We start from the raw sequence: 16,760 nt of genomic DNA, 5'->3' as shown, positions 1-16,760 counted from the left end.
ATGCAATAGTAGTGTTTTTCTCTTTTTCCTAATATAACAGCTAATCTGTTTAGGCCTTATTTTCCTAATTTCATTAGATATTTAAAGTAAAAAGAAAATCTTAATTTGCCTTATTTCCAGTTTAGTCAAGTTTGTATTATTTCTCTGCAGAAGTGGTATATTTGAATAGCACACTCATGTGAATCTTATTTGCCTTTTCCAGGCAACCTGCCAGTCCTGCACAGTTAACCTTAATAGGGTGCACCAACTCAGTCTCATTTAATTCCCACTTTGCAATAGGAAAAACCTGTGTTACCAGTATGAATGAATAAGTATGGTCATAGAAAATGCCTGTCTTTCCCCTATTTTCATTGGCCCAAACCTTTGTAAGTAGTACATGATCAAAATGTTCACACTTTATCAGATGACAAAATGGGTACATCATTTAATTGCTTTCCTGCAGAAATTGTACTTCTACATTTCTTGAGAAGTTAAGCTCCTACCACTCTTAAGCCATCACCCCAAGCATTTATTGGTAACCTTAAAAGAGACTAAAGGCAATTTTTTTCCTGATATTCTGGGTTTATCCTCCAAGATAAGCATTTGTATCCCAGTTGTAACAAACTATTTAAAAGTCACAAATATGTCATTAAATCCAAAAATCAGAATAGGATTTGTTTTTCTTTCCCTTTTAATGAAGACACATACTAGGTGCCTTCCAAGGCCTTCATATTCTTCTAAATTCACCCCACTTAAATTTTGCATATATGATGGCTAGTTCAAAATCACTGAAGAGAACTTGCAAAGAATTAGGGACTCAATCTCTCTCTTGCACTCTTCTGCATTCTCTGTCATGCTCTTTCATGCGCGCCCTCTCTCACACAATCTCTTGCACTGTCTCACCAGCTCTCACATACTTTCTTTGTGATGTTTTCCTACCTAAGGTTGTTCAGTATTTGGATTAATTCTTACCTGATCTTCTTAGATTTTTTTGCCAAACTTTCATAGCTCATATTCAGAATAGGAAAGATTTTTAGAGTCACTGAATTACTGAGGGTCTTGGTTTATCCCCCGTTGGCAACCAAGCACCACACAGCCACTTGCACACCCTCCTCGCACCCCATGATGGGATGGGGGGGAGAATCTGAAGAGCAAACGTAAGAAAACTTGTGGGCTAAAATAAGAACAGTTTAATAATAATAATTAAAAATTGTAATGAAAACAATGAGAGAGACAGGAACAAAACCCTGGAAAAAACAAGTGATGCAAACTGCTCACCACCTGCCAACCGATACCCAGCCAGTTCCCGAGCCGTGATCGCTCCCCCAGTTTATATACTGAGCATGATGTCATGAATAGCATGGAATATCCCTTTAGCCAGTTTGAATCAGCTGTCTTGGTTGTGTCCCCTCCCAGCTTCTTCTGGAAGAAGCATGGGAGAAGCTAGCAGAACATGGGAAACTGAAAAGTCCTTGACTTAGTGTAAGCACTACTTACCAACAACTGAAACATCAGTGTGTTATCACTGATGTTTTATATATTTAGTATTCTCATACTAAATCCAAAACACAGCACTATACCAGCTACTACTTGTTCTTCCACTGGATACCACTAAGCAGAGTATGTTTACTCCCTCCCATCAGGTATTTATAGAAATTAATAAAAATCCCCCGAGCCTTCTTTTCTCCAGGCAAATACTTCCAACTCTCTCGACCATCTCTCGAATGAGGAGAGGCTCACTCCTTAATTATTTTAGTGACTCTGTTACTGGAATCACTCCAGTATGTCCATGTCTTTCTTCTACCGGAGAGCCCAGAACTGAACAAAGTACTCCAGGAGTAGCCTCACCAGTGCTGAGTCACTTCCTTCAACTTTCTGTCAAGCAGTCTTCCTAAAACATGCCCAGGAGGTTATTGGCCTTTTTTGCTGCCAAGGGCACATTAGTCAACTTGTTGTCCACCAAGACCCCCCCAGTCCTTTTTTACAAAGCTGCTTTCCAGCTCTTTGACCTGCAACCTCTACTGGTGCATGGGGTTATTACCCTCCAAGTATAGTACTTGGCATTCCTCTCTGTTGAAATCCATGAGGTTCATGTTGGTTTGTTTTTCCAGCCTGAACAGGTGCCTCTGAATGGCAGCACACCCACCTGGTGTATAAGCTGCTACTTCTGGTTTGGTATCATCTGCAAACTTGCTGAGGGTCTACTCTGTCTCATCAATCAGGTCATTAATGAAGATGTTAAATATTATTGTCCCTATTTTTGACACCTGGGGTACACCACTAGTGACTGGTCTTCAGCTGGACTTTGTGCCACTGATCATGACTCTTTGAAGCCCAACAGTTCAGGCAGTTTTCAGGCCACCTCACTGTTCAGTTATCTAGTCTGTAATTCGTCAGTCTGTGAACAAGGATGCTATGGGAGATGGTGTCTAGGGCCATGCTAAGGTCAGGATAAACAACCTCCACCAGTCTTCCCTCATCCACTGAGCCACTCATTTCGTGAGGGAAGGTTTCAGGTTGATCAGGCATGAATTTTCCCTCTGTAAATCCATGCTGACGACTCTCAGCCACCTTCTTGTCTTTCATGTGTTAGGAAATGTTTTCCATGATTATTTGCTCTATCATCTCAGGGATTAAGGAAAGAATGGCCTGGATCCTCTTCCTTACCTTTTCTTGAACATAGGAATGGCATTTGCTTTCTCCTAGTTGTCAGGAACTTCTTCTGAACATCATGACTTTCCAAAGATAATCAAAAGTGGCCTCACAGTGACATTGGCCAACTCTGTCAGCACTCACAGGTGCATCCTGTCAGGTCCCAAGAACTTCTGTATGTCTAGTCTGTTTAAATGTTCCCTTACCTGGTCTTCCTCTACCAAGGCAAGTCGTCCTTGTTCCAGACTTTCTCAGGTCTGGGTCTCAGATGCTCAGGATTCTTGAATGAAAATCTTACCAGTAAAGACTAAGGCATAGAGGGCTATGAGAAACACAGACTTTTCCATGTCCTTTGTCACTTGGTCCCCTGCCCCACTCAGTGGTGAGCCCACATTTTCCCTAGCCTTCCTGTCACTGCTGTTACACCTGTAGACCTGTTTATGGAACACTGTCTTCCAGCAGGCCCTGCCCCAGTTAGCAGGTGAGTCTGCAGGTTTATCTTTGCATTTATAATGCTTCTCATATTCTTGACTCTGCCCAAAGAGTTGAACATGTGTGACTACCTCACCACAGCAAAGAAAGTTTTCTCCTTATCTGTCATGAGAATGGGTGTATTTGGTATCTTCCAAGCTCATTTTCTGGAAGCTTCTAGACTCTTAGTTGCAAGCTCCTAAGCCATTTGCTTTACAGACAGCAGGAGCAGACAACTTCAGGTTTAAGTCACTGAAGGAATGAGGATTAGTCATGTCTCACTGGAGTTTTTAGAATTAATTCTAATATGTGTGCCTTGCCTGTGCATCTACGTCCCTGAGAAGGCAATTTTGGATGTCAGAAAATACTGCAAAAATCCTGAGACATTTAGCATAGAAATTTACCCTTCATCTGCACTCCCCCTACAAAGGAATTCTTGGTTCCAGCAGTTCAAACTGCACTATACACTGCAGGAATGTGAACATACAGAGTGTCTAGAAGGCAGATATTTATTTTATTCATTTATTTTGTTTTCTATTTGTATGGTTATTAGTCAATTTTTTTTTTAGTGTAGTAAACTGCATATTATGTGTAATTTTTCTGTATTACCCATTTCAGGATTCAGTTTTAATGCAATTTTGTGCAAACAAACTAGACAAGAAGGACTTCTTTGGGAAATCTGATCCTTTCCTTGTATTTCATCGAAGCAATGAAGATGGCAGGTAGATACCTGTTAAGTATTTCTGCTGCTAAACAGTAGACAACTTATTTATTTGCAGATGGTAATACTGTTTTCATTTTTTAATATATTTGTCAGATTAAGCTGTGCTTCTTTTACAATATTTGTTGGATTAGTTTGTTGGAAGTATATCATGTTTTGCAGTATAGGAATAAACTATTGTAACGAATAGATCAAATATTGCAACTTAGGGTTTTGAGTTGAATGTATGATAAATATAGAGCACTATGAAAATTAATTGTAATAAAAATAGTTAAATAGCATTACTTTTGCTAAGATATAACATGCTTTTAAATTAAATAGAATTCTCAAAGAAAATTGTGGCTGCAGAATATGCTAATGCTTAGAAATTGTTTTAGGTAAAAGCATTTTATACTGCAAAGCTGGAAATATCTTTTATCATTTTAACAGAGTTCTAGGAAGTAGAATTCAAAAATACCTTAAATAGAAATTTTTTTTAAAGTGGCTGTTTGCTACATTCATGCCTTAATTTGTTAAAGTAGGTTAATCTCTCCTGTTCTGCTGCTAAGACTTGACACGCTAACTTCTGGTCAGCATACTGCTTATGTGGGGGGCCTCCTGGCAGGTTAAGTTTTCTTGGAAACTGACAGTCCTCACATATAACATCGTATCAAACCAGAGGCTAGACATGTATGACATCACGTGTTTCAGTAGCTTAACTGGAACAGTTGTTAACAAAAACCTTGTATGGGTGTATGTGTGTCTGTTCCCTTCTCTTTTCCTCTTGGAGGCAGATTATAGGAATAGCTTCCTGAATAAACGCTGAATCTCTTAAATTGCAAGCCTGGAGGAGTTACGGCTCCTTTGCGAGTGACATTAAGATCATTAGTGGCACTTCCCTGGGCATTAATGGGAGTGCTAGTATATGCAGTTTCTCTTGGCCTTGAGTGCCATGCTTTTCCACTTCCTTACAAGAGCTAAGTGGTGAGCCAGATACTTTACTGGTATCCTGAATGCAAAAGGAGATTGGGGCAGTACTTCTGCACCCATGGGCAGATGGATGCTCTCTTTTCTGTCTCGTAGCTTCAGGCATGCCTTCTGAATCATAGCCAGGATAAAAACATAGGCCTTTAGAATGTAAGGAAAATATTTCCTCAAAGGACAACTTTAGTTACATCTGCGTGTAGAATTTCAGTAGTGATTTCACCAGTGACCTTGCGTCCTATTTTCTTTTGGCCAATTTTGTCCCCAAGATGAGGATCCAAAAGAAGTATTTTACATTTGCATCATTTAGAGAAGGCAGAATGCATTGAAACAATTAACTGTATTTCACCTGAGACAAGCTGATTGTGGGATCTCACAGAGGCTTATATGTTTTACCTAAGACAGCCCTGGTTGAAAAAATCATAGACATAAAATGGGGGACAACCATCAGAAAGCCATGACTCCCTTGGCTCAGTTTCTTAATTGCTAAGGAAGAGTCACATCCTTACCAGGCCACTTTCTTTCTGGATCTGTGACCGATTCCTGGCTGTATGGTGCCTGTTTAAACAAGTGGGATGGAGACTGCTCTTGCCTGAAATAACTCACTGAATGATTTTAATTCTTGTTGAAGTTTTGGGTTAAAACATTTTAGGTTTAGAGTTTTTCAGCACCCTAGTCTGTAATCTCTCTCCAATGGGTCTGTCCTCTTTAGTCCTCCCTTCTCTCTAACTTCACTGCATTTCTTTTTTTCTTTTCTTAAATTTTATATGGACATTGTGTAAGTGAATACAGATTACAGTTCTTTTGCTTCCATGTTTGATGACACAAAAGAAGTAGTAAATAAATATAAAATATATCTTTTTTATTACAGTTTTACAATCTGCCACAAAACAGAAGTCATAAAAAATACATTAAATCCAGTGTGGCAGGCATTCAAGATTTCTGTCAGAGCGCTGTGTAATGGAGACTATGACCGGTAAGCTATGGGTTCAACTTTCTTAGCACATATGATTACCTCCCCCCACCTCATCTATTCTTTTATATATAAGTTTTTTGCTATGCAGTTCAGTTCCTGATGTTATTTAGGTTATTTAATCAGCATTTTGAAAGGATAATGTGTGTCCAAAACCATTCATCATGTTAAAGAATTTAGAAAAATAAAGCTAATATGCTAAATCTATAGGAAATGTTAGCGGTGATTTCTGGAAAAAAATTCTTTGCTCTCTGTGTGTTTTGGTTCAGCCCCAGCTGGCAACTAAACACCATACAGCCGCCTGCTCACTGCCCCCACACCTGTGGGATGGGGGAGAGAATTGGAAGAGCAAAAGCAAAAAAAAAAGCTTGTGGGTTGAGATAAGAACAGTTTAATAATTAAAATAAAATAATAGTGATAATAATATTGATTATGATGATAATAACAATAATGATAATATAATAAAAAGGAAAAGGGAAAAAGGAAGAAAAAACAAAACCACAAACAATACAACTGCTCACCACCTGCTGACCGACGCTGCCAGTCCCCAAGCCGTGATTCCTTCTGCCCCAGCCAGCCCCTCCCAATTAACATACTGGGCATGACGTTACATGATATGGAATATCCCTTTGACCAGTTTGAATCTGCTCTCTTAGCTGTGCCCCCTCCCCTCCTGGCTTCTTGTGCCCCTGGCAGAGCATGGGAAGCTGGAAAAGTTCTTGACTAGTACAAGCACTACCCAGCAACAACCAAAGCATCTGTGTGTTATCTCAACATTGTTTTCATACTAAGTCCAAAGCACAGCACTATGCCAGCTAGAGTGAAGAAAATTAACTCTATCCCAGCTAAAGCCATGACACTGTGGTGTGGTTAAGAAACAGTTAGAAAGAAAAGACTAATTTGAAAAATGGCCACTGTTACTAGTGTGCACAAGTATTTTTGAATAATGTTTTGATGAAAAACAGTTATGGTCTGCCTTCCTTGGGTGACATCGTAGTGTCAGAGGATGCTGATAAATGAAAGCCTTTAAGATATATATAAATAGGTGAGAAATGCAGAAGGTAGTAATCATCTCAGATTTGAAGTTTTCAGTGATCCCATGCAAAACAATTGATCTTTGAAAAATGTGGTAATAATACCATGTTTTTAAGAAATATTTTACCAATAATAACAAGCAAATTTGTTAATTTGAGGAACGATGGATATTTTTAGACTCCTTAAAAAATGGTCATGTTAACTTCTAACAATATCAACAAGAAAAATATTTAACTCCTACTGATGACTTCTTGTTCTGTTGTCACCATTCATATTTTTGAAATGTGTTCAGGTCTTGATGTTATTATTAAGAACCCAGTTAAATGGCTGGTAGTTTATCTGTCTCTGCTACCTGAAATCTAACTTATTGGAATTATTTTAGTAAGGCTCTGAGGAAGTATAGACGTATCAATTAGTCATAATACTTTCAGCAGTGTAGAGTGTAATATTTAGTTTAAAATCCTTTGTTGGAACATATTGCTGCATGTAGAGAAATTAAGTAAGACTTTGCTCAAATTGATAATTTTCCTATGAGAGTGTCTTTGAAACAATCTTCAATTTGGAATTTAAGTAGTTTTGTTTTCTACCTTGGTTTTTCTTTTCAACTTCCACATGTGTGATTACCATCCACTTGTGTACATTTTATGTTACTATAGTACATATTTTGCCATGTCATAACTCTATTGCATTACTTTATCAAACTAATTATTCAGTGAAATGTGTACACTCAAATTATTTTAATCAGTTACCATGAAAGCCTAGTCTTCTGGGGAGGCATTCCTTGAACTTGTAATTTACTAGCTAATGCCAGGGGATAAAAAAACCAACTCTTGAATCAACTGACTGAATCTCAGAGGTCAATATGAAGAAGCAGAAGAGTAGAAGTGCTTATATTCACTAAGCTAAGCAGAATGCTTTCACAGTAATACACTTCAAGCTCTGTCTTTATAAACCACTTTTTAAAAAGTCAGAAGCTAATTGACTAGTGATTTTTTTCCTAGGAAACTTTTTTGGGGAATGGCCATTTTTAGTCTTTCTTTCTGGATCTTAGCTGCTTTATTTGATCTGTGATACTCTTGCAGTACTTGATGTCATGTTCCTTCAAATTGAAGGAAAAGGGGTTCTCCTACATTACTAACACTCTCCTTGTGAAGTATTTGATACAGTCATTGTCAGCCATGTTGGTTACTCTTTCAATTAGATGCCATTAAAATGCAGCCATTTTGTAAGAAGTACATTCTAATTAAGTAGAATTTTTAACTTGTATATGGGTTCATGTGCATAATGCATAAGTAAAATAGTGCACATGAAGCTAGTTTCTGGATGCTGCACTATTTATCATGTTAAACAAAAAAGATTTTAATAATAATTTTTAAAAGATATTTTGGTAGAGGCTTATTGAAATAACTCCAGCATTCCAAAAGAGAATTAAAAAGTATAATATCATGCCTCAAATTATTGTGTAACTATTGTTTTCTCATGTTGATTCTGCTTTGAATGCTTTCAACATAGCGTGTTCAGTGAATGCCTTATGAATAAAAGGCTCCATGGTACCTCATAATCCTGCCTACAACAGTCATGTTTCAAATCAATAAATACTCATTAGCTGTCAGATTAATTCAAATTTGTATCTGCTGGTAGTCCAGAAAAAACATCCAAACTTTGTTGGTTGTTTTTTTTTGAAAACTTTTTCTAAACGTAGTGATTGGATTCCTAAACTTAGCATGGCAATACATAAAACCACAAACCCCAAAACTCTCTTTCATATAATGTTAGTTTCACAGATCAAATTTTGGTGCTCTGGGTTCTGAGATAGATGTGAGAGCTGGGAATAATGTCATTAGTAAGAATGTATCACAGTAAACATTCATTCTAGTTTTGGGGAGAGTAAATCTTCAGTTAGTGTATGCTTCTGAGTGAGCTCAGTTCACTTTTTCATTGTGAAAAGGCCAGGATTTGCTTAATTTTTCGCAAACTATGCAATCATACAATATGTTTTCATCCGTCACAGGGATGGGATTTCAGTGCTACAGTAGTACTTGGTATCTCTAATGTTTTTGTTCTCCTTTGTCTTTCTCATAATATGAGCTCTCAAATAACACTTACACACAGTTATTTTCTGCATAAAAGTTTTAAGAAAGAGATGTCCTAAACTGCAACATTCTCTAACCTTGTTTTTTTTAAATGAAAGATTTTTAAAAAATTAAAATAGAGAACCCGGCCTCTAAACTGTGTCCTTTAAGATAAAATAGCAGTGTAGAGAGGGTAAAATATCAGTACGTGAAGATTTGAAAGGCCTTTTAATATCTTTCATGTCATGCAAAATAGGTAAAACTGGAGATCTATGATCAATCCTTTTAATATGAAATAAATTTCAGGAGAGAGGAGCTTTATTCAAGGAAGAATTGCTCTTATTGAAGTTGCATGTCTGAAGATCCTTCTCAAGAATTTATCTTGGTAATCTTAAAAATTTATCTTAATAATTCAAGTTTTCTCTCTGAGATGATGTGGCTATTTGAACACAGATTTGTAAGACAATTCAAAACTCAAGTCCCACTAAACCTTATGTAAATCGTAACTTAATAGTGTGTCCAGTCTATCTTAATAGTAACAGGTTTTGAAACCTGGAAGTAAAATAATGGTTCTCTAGGGAAAAAACTCTGTGATATTGCCTTTCTCACTAAATTAAATACAGTTTCCTTTCAAGGGTCAGATACTTGGTGGGATAAAGTAGGTTTGGACCTGTTCTTGATTTAATTCCACAGGACAACTTTAACTTTAATAGTTATAATTCCAAGGTAACTTGACCCCAAACTGAAATTCCACAAGAGGAATAAAGTGTAATACATGGTGTGGTCACAGCCATTAAATTTGAGACAAAGCAACTCCTTCTTTGCCTATTTTGGAATGTCATTAAAAATGTGAAAAACATCTAGACATGAATTTGTTGGTGTACATAATATCGGTTGTTGATCAACCGTATTCCCAAAGAGGCCCTTCCTAGTAAAGAAAATTATTCAACATGTATTCAGCTGTATCTCACAGGAAGAATGGGGAGCAGCTTCTGTGGAAGCAAATTATGAAGTAGGTGCTTGAATTCCTGCCCCTCTACTAATACCACAGACCTGATGACTTCACTTCATATGAAACGGTTCTGAAGAGTAAAAATAAGCACGTTGTTGCTTAAAATATAAGAAGTTTGGAGGTGTTATTTTTCTATCCCATGTTCAGTTCATTTTAGGCTGGATAGGATTCATTATTACTGATTGTTGAATTTACTTATATATACGATCTTTCTGTAGTAAAAGGAGATAAATAAAATTATATGCTATCTCAATCCTGATATGCTTCCTGTTTCATTAATGATGTTGATGACAATATGCTCCATAGTATTTGCATTTTAAGAAATCCACTCTTCAAATAGATATGTAAAAGAAGGTTGATCATTTACATGGGGAATTTTTGTTTTCTACATTTTGTCTGTTTCCCAGTCATCCCTGAAGCAAGGATAGTTAGAGCTGTCCTCAGAGGTTCACTTTACTCATAAGGAAACAGTTCATCTCCACATTCATCTTCCTTTTGCAGCGTTTACATGTGTATAGAGTCATAGAATGGTTTGGGTTTGAAGGGACCTTTAAAGGTCATCCAGTCCAACCCTCCTGCAGTGAGCAGGGACATCTTCAACTAGATCAGGTTGCTCACAGCCCCATCCTACCTGGCCCTGAACACTTCCAGGGATGAGGCATCCACAGCTTCTCTGGGCAACCTGTTCCAGTGACTCATCACCCTCATTGTAAAAAATTTCTTCCGTACGTCCAGTTTAAATCTACCCTCCTTTGGTTTAAAACCATGACCCCTTGTCCTGTCACTACAGGCCCTACTAAAAAGTTGGTCTCAGTCTTTCTTATAAGCCCCATTTATATATTGAAAGGCCACAATAAGGTCTCCCCAGAGACTTGACTTCTCCAAGCTGACCAACCCCAACTCTCTGAGCCTTTCCTCATAGAGTTATAATCTCAGAAGTGTGAAGTATTGCACAGGAGGTACATGAGCTTGCTTACTGGATCGTACTTTTAGTTAAACTGTTTCAGTATCCTCTCTCAGTATCCTGATTCACACAGTAGCCAGTTGCAAATTCATCAGAGGGATGCTCAAGAAACTGTATGAAACAGTTATATACCTAACAGTTTTCACGAGGCACTTTTCTGAAAATTTGCCAATTAGTTATTGTTTTATACTGTGAAAAATTATTTTAGATCTGTGTATTATTTTTTGTGTATAATAATCTACTAGTTTGGCTTTCAATTCTAATTTAAATGAAATAAATTCTAATTAGTTCTCCTACTGAAAAAGTGTTAGCATTGAGTACTTGTGTGTTGGCAGACTTTAACGTTTTATTTCCTAACTTGCCTACCAGCTCCTGACTCACTAAGAGGAGGGTGAGTATTCCCACAGAGTCCAGGGCAATCTGTCAGTTTGGGAAAAACTGGTACACAGAGTCTGCCTCTGTTGTGTTCCCCCCCCCCCATATCCCACAATCTGCTTGTCCCATTTCATTCTGTGAAGCCAGAGTCATGGTTATGTTGTATAATCTGATGGTTTTCTAGTGTAGTCTGATGAAAGAACTAAACAACTATCTTATTGGCTTTATAGGAATTAAAAAAACAGTTACGCTACACTTTTCTGTCCTCTTTCGTCAGATAACCAAGCAGCCTTCTCTTCTACTGGGAGGTAGGGGGGAGTTTAAAAGGGGTAAAATGCAGTCTTTAAAGAACTGCAAATTTATTTCATCTACAGCCACAGACAGGGCCTTCACAAAATCTTGGGTAGATCTCACAGAGTTTTCATTTTTCACCACTACACAACGTTTAGAAGAGGTTAATACTGTCTAACAGATTGAAGTTTTATTGTATTCTGGAGCAGTTATTTTCATTTAAGAACCAAAATGTAGGGACTAGAATTCCTTACTCCTTTAAATGTGCTTTACTTTGTATTGTGAACATTGCTTTTAAACTGTACTTTGCTGTTTAATAATTTTGTTTTGTAAGGGCCCTCTCAATCTCCACACTCTTCTCAAATATGGATGTATTACTTTTTTCTCTAAGATGTTATTACCCCACAGTAGGTATCCATTTTCCATATAATAGCATATACCAAAGAAACCTTCACAATCAGTTCCAGTTTGTTAATGCTTTCAAAAACTTTGATAATACTTTAAGGTTTAGAGAATAATTTATCAAAAAAATGCAGAACCTTCAGAGCAACAGCAATGAAAAATAACTCTGTTAAATTTCCAATGTGTTTGTTTCCTTAGCTTCCGCTGTAATTTACTATTAATTTGTGAAGATATATTGGGTAACGTGAGTGACTTACTATTTTCTGCCCCATAAAAAATTACTGGAAAATTCTGCCTTCTGGTTTTGGCAAACTGATGCACCCATGTGCTATTAAAGTACAAGTATTAAAGGCAATCCTGGTATGTTTTAATATATATATTTTAATAGGGGTTTTTTTTTATTATTTTTTTTTTTTAGGACAATTAAAGTAGAAGTGTATGATTGGGATAGAGATGGAAGGTAAGACATCAATTCTATTGTTAAACTTCAAGGGTATCCATGCATTTTTGTACATGTTTTAAAATGCGCATAAGTATATAGTGGCCGGAACAGGACTAGAGAATGGTATTTATCAATATTTAGAGGTACAGGTGCTGGAAAAAAAGGTTTTGCTGACAAACAGACACAGGTTGGTTTTGTTTTGCAGTTGTGGTAAATGCTGATATATTAGCCCATTTTAGACATGATGTATGTGTATTGATATATGGAACAATGAAGATGAAATGCTTTGTGATCTGTAAAATCAGTTTGGTGAATCTCATTATGTTACCAGTTAATGTACGTGTATGAAGAGAGGGACAATCCATTTTATAATCTACTTTCTTTTGCTTAAAACACTGCTTCATAAACTTGCTTTTCAAGTATGATAAAATGCCTGAGCCTGCAATTGCTACCTCATGGTTCCCTGGATATTGTAATGTGGAAACTACATATTAATTATCATAATTTCAGATTGGGTTTGAATGTTCATTTCCATGCCTGTCTTCATCAAAACATTGTTGTAAACTGTAGAGTTGGAAGACCTGGGTTTTAAATAACTCCATTGCTAGAAAGAGGATGGCAGAATATGTGTAGAATTTCTCTTGCTAAATTCAAGAGGGGCAATCGTTTATTATTCAATCTTGTTGTCTGTAGTGAGTGTACCCTTTTTCTGAAGAAACTTCAAATTGTCTTCATTTTGACAAACAAGATAGAATTATATTTTGATCAGACTGGATTGATACCTCTTGTTCTTCTAAAAATGTTTGAGCTCATATCTTTAATACTTTAATTAGAAACTGTACTCATAAATCATGGCACTAGAACTTATGGGCAATACAAGAATATGTTGATTTCTATTTATCTTTAAGTTGGTTTGCTGTATTTATTTCCTATTAATATGAATTTGTATTTTTAAATATATGGATATGCACTTACATTTGGGTTTTTAAGAGTATATTTTTTATTTTACAGTAATGTCTTTACTATTGCTAATGCAATTTGATTCTACTTTTAGAGCTAACGATATTGTGCTTCTGTGGCCCAATAGATCTTGTAATCATAATAGGTGAATTTATCCTGTGTTGCTATTCATTTCCTTGCTGACAAGGTCCAAAACCAGTTTCAGCTTTCTCAGCTTATACTTTTGTCTTTTTGTTTCCATTATGAAGCCTGTTGATTCATAATGCATAAGCATTCTTATCACATGTTTACCCTCTATAAATACCTGAAAATTCATCCTTCTTGATTAGATATTCCCTGGAGTGACAAAATAACATATTCTGGCAATTAAAAACACAAGGATTTAAATTAACAAAGCAATATTAACAAACAATCACTGCATCACTGTAATGATGAATTTCTATTAATGTCATCTGTTCCTCACTTAGATTTGCCAAATCCTTAAAAATGTGATATATTTACATGTGTATAAACCACAATATTTTTTGAGAATAATCTAACAATGAAAAGTTAAATTATATTGACAAGTTAATAAAAAATAAAGGCTATATTTTATTAAGGTTTCAAAGCCCATGTACTGTCCCCTTTTGTCCAAAATCTGAAACTAAGGTATGATCAGAAAGAAAAGAAATCTGACAAACAACATTGTGTAGCTGCAGTTCTGAGTGAAATCTTCAACATACTATGGAATTCAGGCAAACATTAGCCTTTACGCTCCCCCAGTTTGAAAGATTATCTGCATTTGCTCACATCCCACTCTGAATACCTATAAAATTAATATCTAAAAAGCAAAAAGTGAAGGATAGTATTTACATGTATTCCTTTTTATTCTAGTGGTATGGTTTTTTGCTTTTTTCTTTCTACCTGTTTTGAATTTAGAAGCAGGCAGAACACTGACATGTTAATGTTAAATTCCTCATAAAGATGAGACAGGACTCATCTCATGTAACTTCAGACAATGTAAAAATCAGACAACTACACCGAACTAATCATTTAAGCTACTTCAGTAGCTTTCAGGGGAAAATGATCTGATTGAATCCTAACTGGAATGAATTGCCATTTGGTGGTGCCTATGACTTGCTAGTGATCACAGCAAGAACCTAAGTGCCTAATTTAACTTTGACATTGCCAAATTTATCTGAAGTGAATTCCATTCAGAATTAGTCTATCTTTTTTTATACAATGTTGCCATTACTCAGTTTATCTTAATTTCCATTTTTGATGGTCTCTTTGTTTATAAGCAGTTTTTACACAAGCTGATATCCTCACTGGGCTGAATCTGTTTGCTCCAGAGATGTGCAGACTGGGCAGGAGCAACCTTTGAAAGATCATCAGAGCCTGCTAGAAAGCAAAGCAAGTTGTACTGAATATTGCAGGTTATTCTGCAATCAGTAAGGCATCGTTAATGTGCATATAATTGGTTTCTGAATCTTGACTTGACTTGGCTCTGACTTCCTGAGTCTTGACTTAGAGGTTTTTTCTTTTTCCCTATTCTGTGTTATCTGTGCTTTGGGAAAACAGCACTAGGGTGCTTTGGGTTGAGCTGCTTACTGTCACTTTCATGAATTACACTGTTAAAAGTAATTGTATATTCTTAGCTCTCATTTATTTTCAAACATCACTTTTTCTTGACCAAAATGTAACAGAGGACCTTTGTAACATTAACAGTATTAATTATCAAACATTTCTTTGACTCAAACCAGTTTTTGCACAAAAGTTGTCAAAATGTGACCACTTGTTCTCAGTGATACCTTTTAGTGCTTCTAAAAGCTGTGATAAACCCCCAAAATTTGGTGCTATAAGAAGTCACAGAAGTTGGTTTTGTTACTTTGGACAAGCCCACTTGTGTGGAACAAAGTGACTTTATTTTTGTTGAGTGCCCGTAGCAATGAAGTACTTGCAGACAGGTCTTACAGAAGGAGAAAAACATGATGATATGCAACTTCACATAGGCACATCAGCAATACTCTGATTATTTTTATTTCTCTCTGAAGGCTTTTTCACTAATTTCAGAGAAATTGTTACTTAGCAAGCATGGTGAAAAACCTTGATGCTTATGATCTGTTATGCAGAAGAAAAATTTTTTATTATTTTAAAGTTGTAAATATTACCATACTAACCTAGGGCCACCGAAATATTCATACGAGAAATCTAAACACTGCAGGAGAGATTGTAAATCTCAGATTCTAGGCTCTCTCACCTTATTTCTTGTCCTCCATCTTAATCCTCTTTCTCCAGTTAGATTTTCAGATTATGATGCTTTTCCCCTTTACTCATTGACATATTTCTGGTGATGAATGTCCTTTCCTCCATTGTTTTTTTCCATTAGATTATTAAAAAAAATCAAAGTTAATACACTTCTGAAAGTGATTTCCAGCACTTGCAGGTACCAAAAGTGGCAGATTTAGGGAGATGTGGTTCAGGTGATTGTTTTATGTGCTAAGAGACTCTGATTCAGCGTTCTGATATGCCACTCATGGACAAAAGTCTTTGAGTCTAGGAATACTTGGTGTTAGGAAGGCAAAGAAAATAACTTCCTTGAATTCTCAGTCCAGAGACTAATAAGGAGATCCATTTGGTGAAGTGTGATCATGAGTATTGGGAGGGATCAGTAAGTTGTTTTTTGTAATGAGTTGTACTCCTGCCAGCAGGAGCAGGGCAGTGATCATGCCCTTGTACTCGGCACTGGTGAGGCTGCACCTTGAGTACTGTGTTCAGTTTTGGGCCCCTCACGACAAGAAGGACATCGAGGTGCTGGAGCGTGTCCAAAGAAGGGCAACGAAGTTGGTGAAGGGTCTGGAGAACAAGTCTTATGAGGAGCACCTGAGGGAGCTGGGATTGTTTAGTGTGGAGGAGGCTGAGGGGACACCTTATCGCTCTCTACAACTACCTGAAAGGAGGCTGTAGCAAGGTGGGCATCAGACTCTTCTCCCTGGAAAGAAGCGATAGGACGAGAGGAAATGGCCTCAAGCTGCACCAGGGGAAGTTTAGGTTGGATATTAGGAAAAACGTCTTCACCGGAAGGGTTGTCAAACATTGGAACAGGCTGCCCAGGGAGGTGGTGGAGTCTCCATCCCTGGAGGTATTTAAAAGAAGGGTAGACGTGGTGCTTGAGGATACAGTTTAGTGGTGGAGTTGGCAGTGATAGGTTAGCGGTTGGACTCGATGATCTTAAGGGTCTTTTCCAACCTTAACAATTCTATGATTCTATGATTCAAAGGCAAATGTCTGACAGGCACTCATCTTTCAGAGCCAACCTAGGGGGGAGGCGTACATCCATCTGAATACTGAGCATTAAGATCCAGGCTGATCTTTTAAGTGCAGAGAACTCTGAGCCTGGTTATATATCCCCATACCTTTTTAACATGATTAGTCAGAGGAATTATATATTTCTAGCTCAGTTCTTATC

At 37.0% G+C, this 16,760-nt stretch overlaps 1 protein-coding gene across 5 annotated transcripts in view; it reads left to right on the top strand.

Annotated features, from left to right (window-relative positions):
• CPNE8 (copine 8) overlaps positions 1-16,760 on the top strand; it is a 115,069-nt gene that overhangs the window by 53,769 nt on the left and 44,540 nt on the right. For 4 of the 5 annotated variants that reach the window (XM_075081324.1, XM_075081321.1, XM_075081323.1 and 1 more), the window contains 3 exons: positions 3,721-3,824; positions 5,658-5,762; positions 12,329-12,370. In XM_075081324.1, coding sequence (XP_074937425.1) covers positions 3,721-3,824; positions 5,658-5,762; positions 12,329-12,370 — 251 coding nt within the window. Of the gene's footprint in view, positions 1-3,720; positions 3,825-5,657; positions 5,763-9,172; positions 10,270-12,328; positions 12,371-16,760 lie in introns of those variants that run through there. The other variant, XM_075081325.1, reaches the window with a different exon arrangement.

Source organism: Phalacrocorax aristotelis, chromosome 1 (assembly GCF_949628215.1).
Source record: "Phalacrocorax aristotelis chromosome 1, bGulAri2.1, whole genome shotgun sequence".
NCBI classification, from domain to species: Eukaryota; Metazoa; Chordata; class Aves; order Suliformes; family Phalacrocoracidae; genus Phalacrocorax; species Phalacrocorax aristotelis.
Note: the sequence above shows the minus strand (reverse complement) of the source record. Positions and strands in the feature narration are given on the sequence as shown.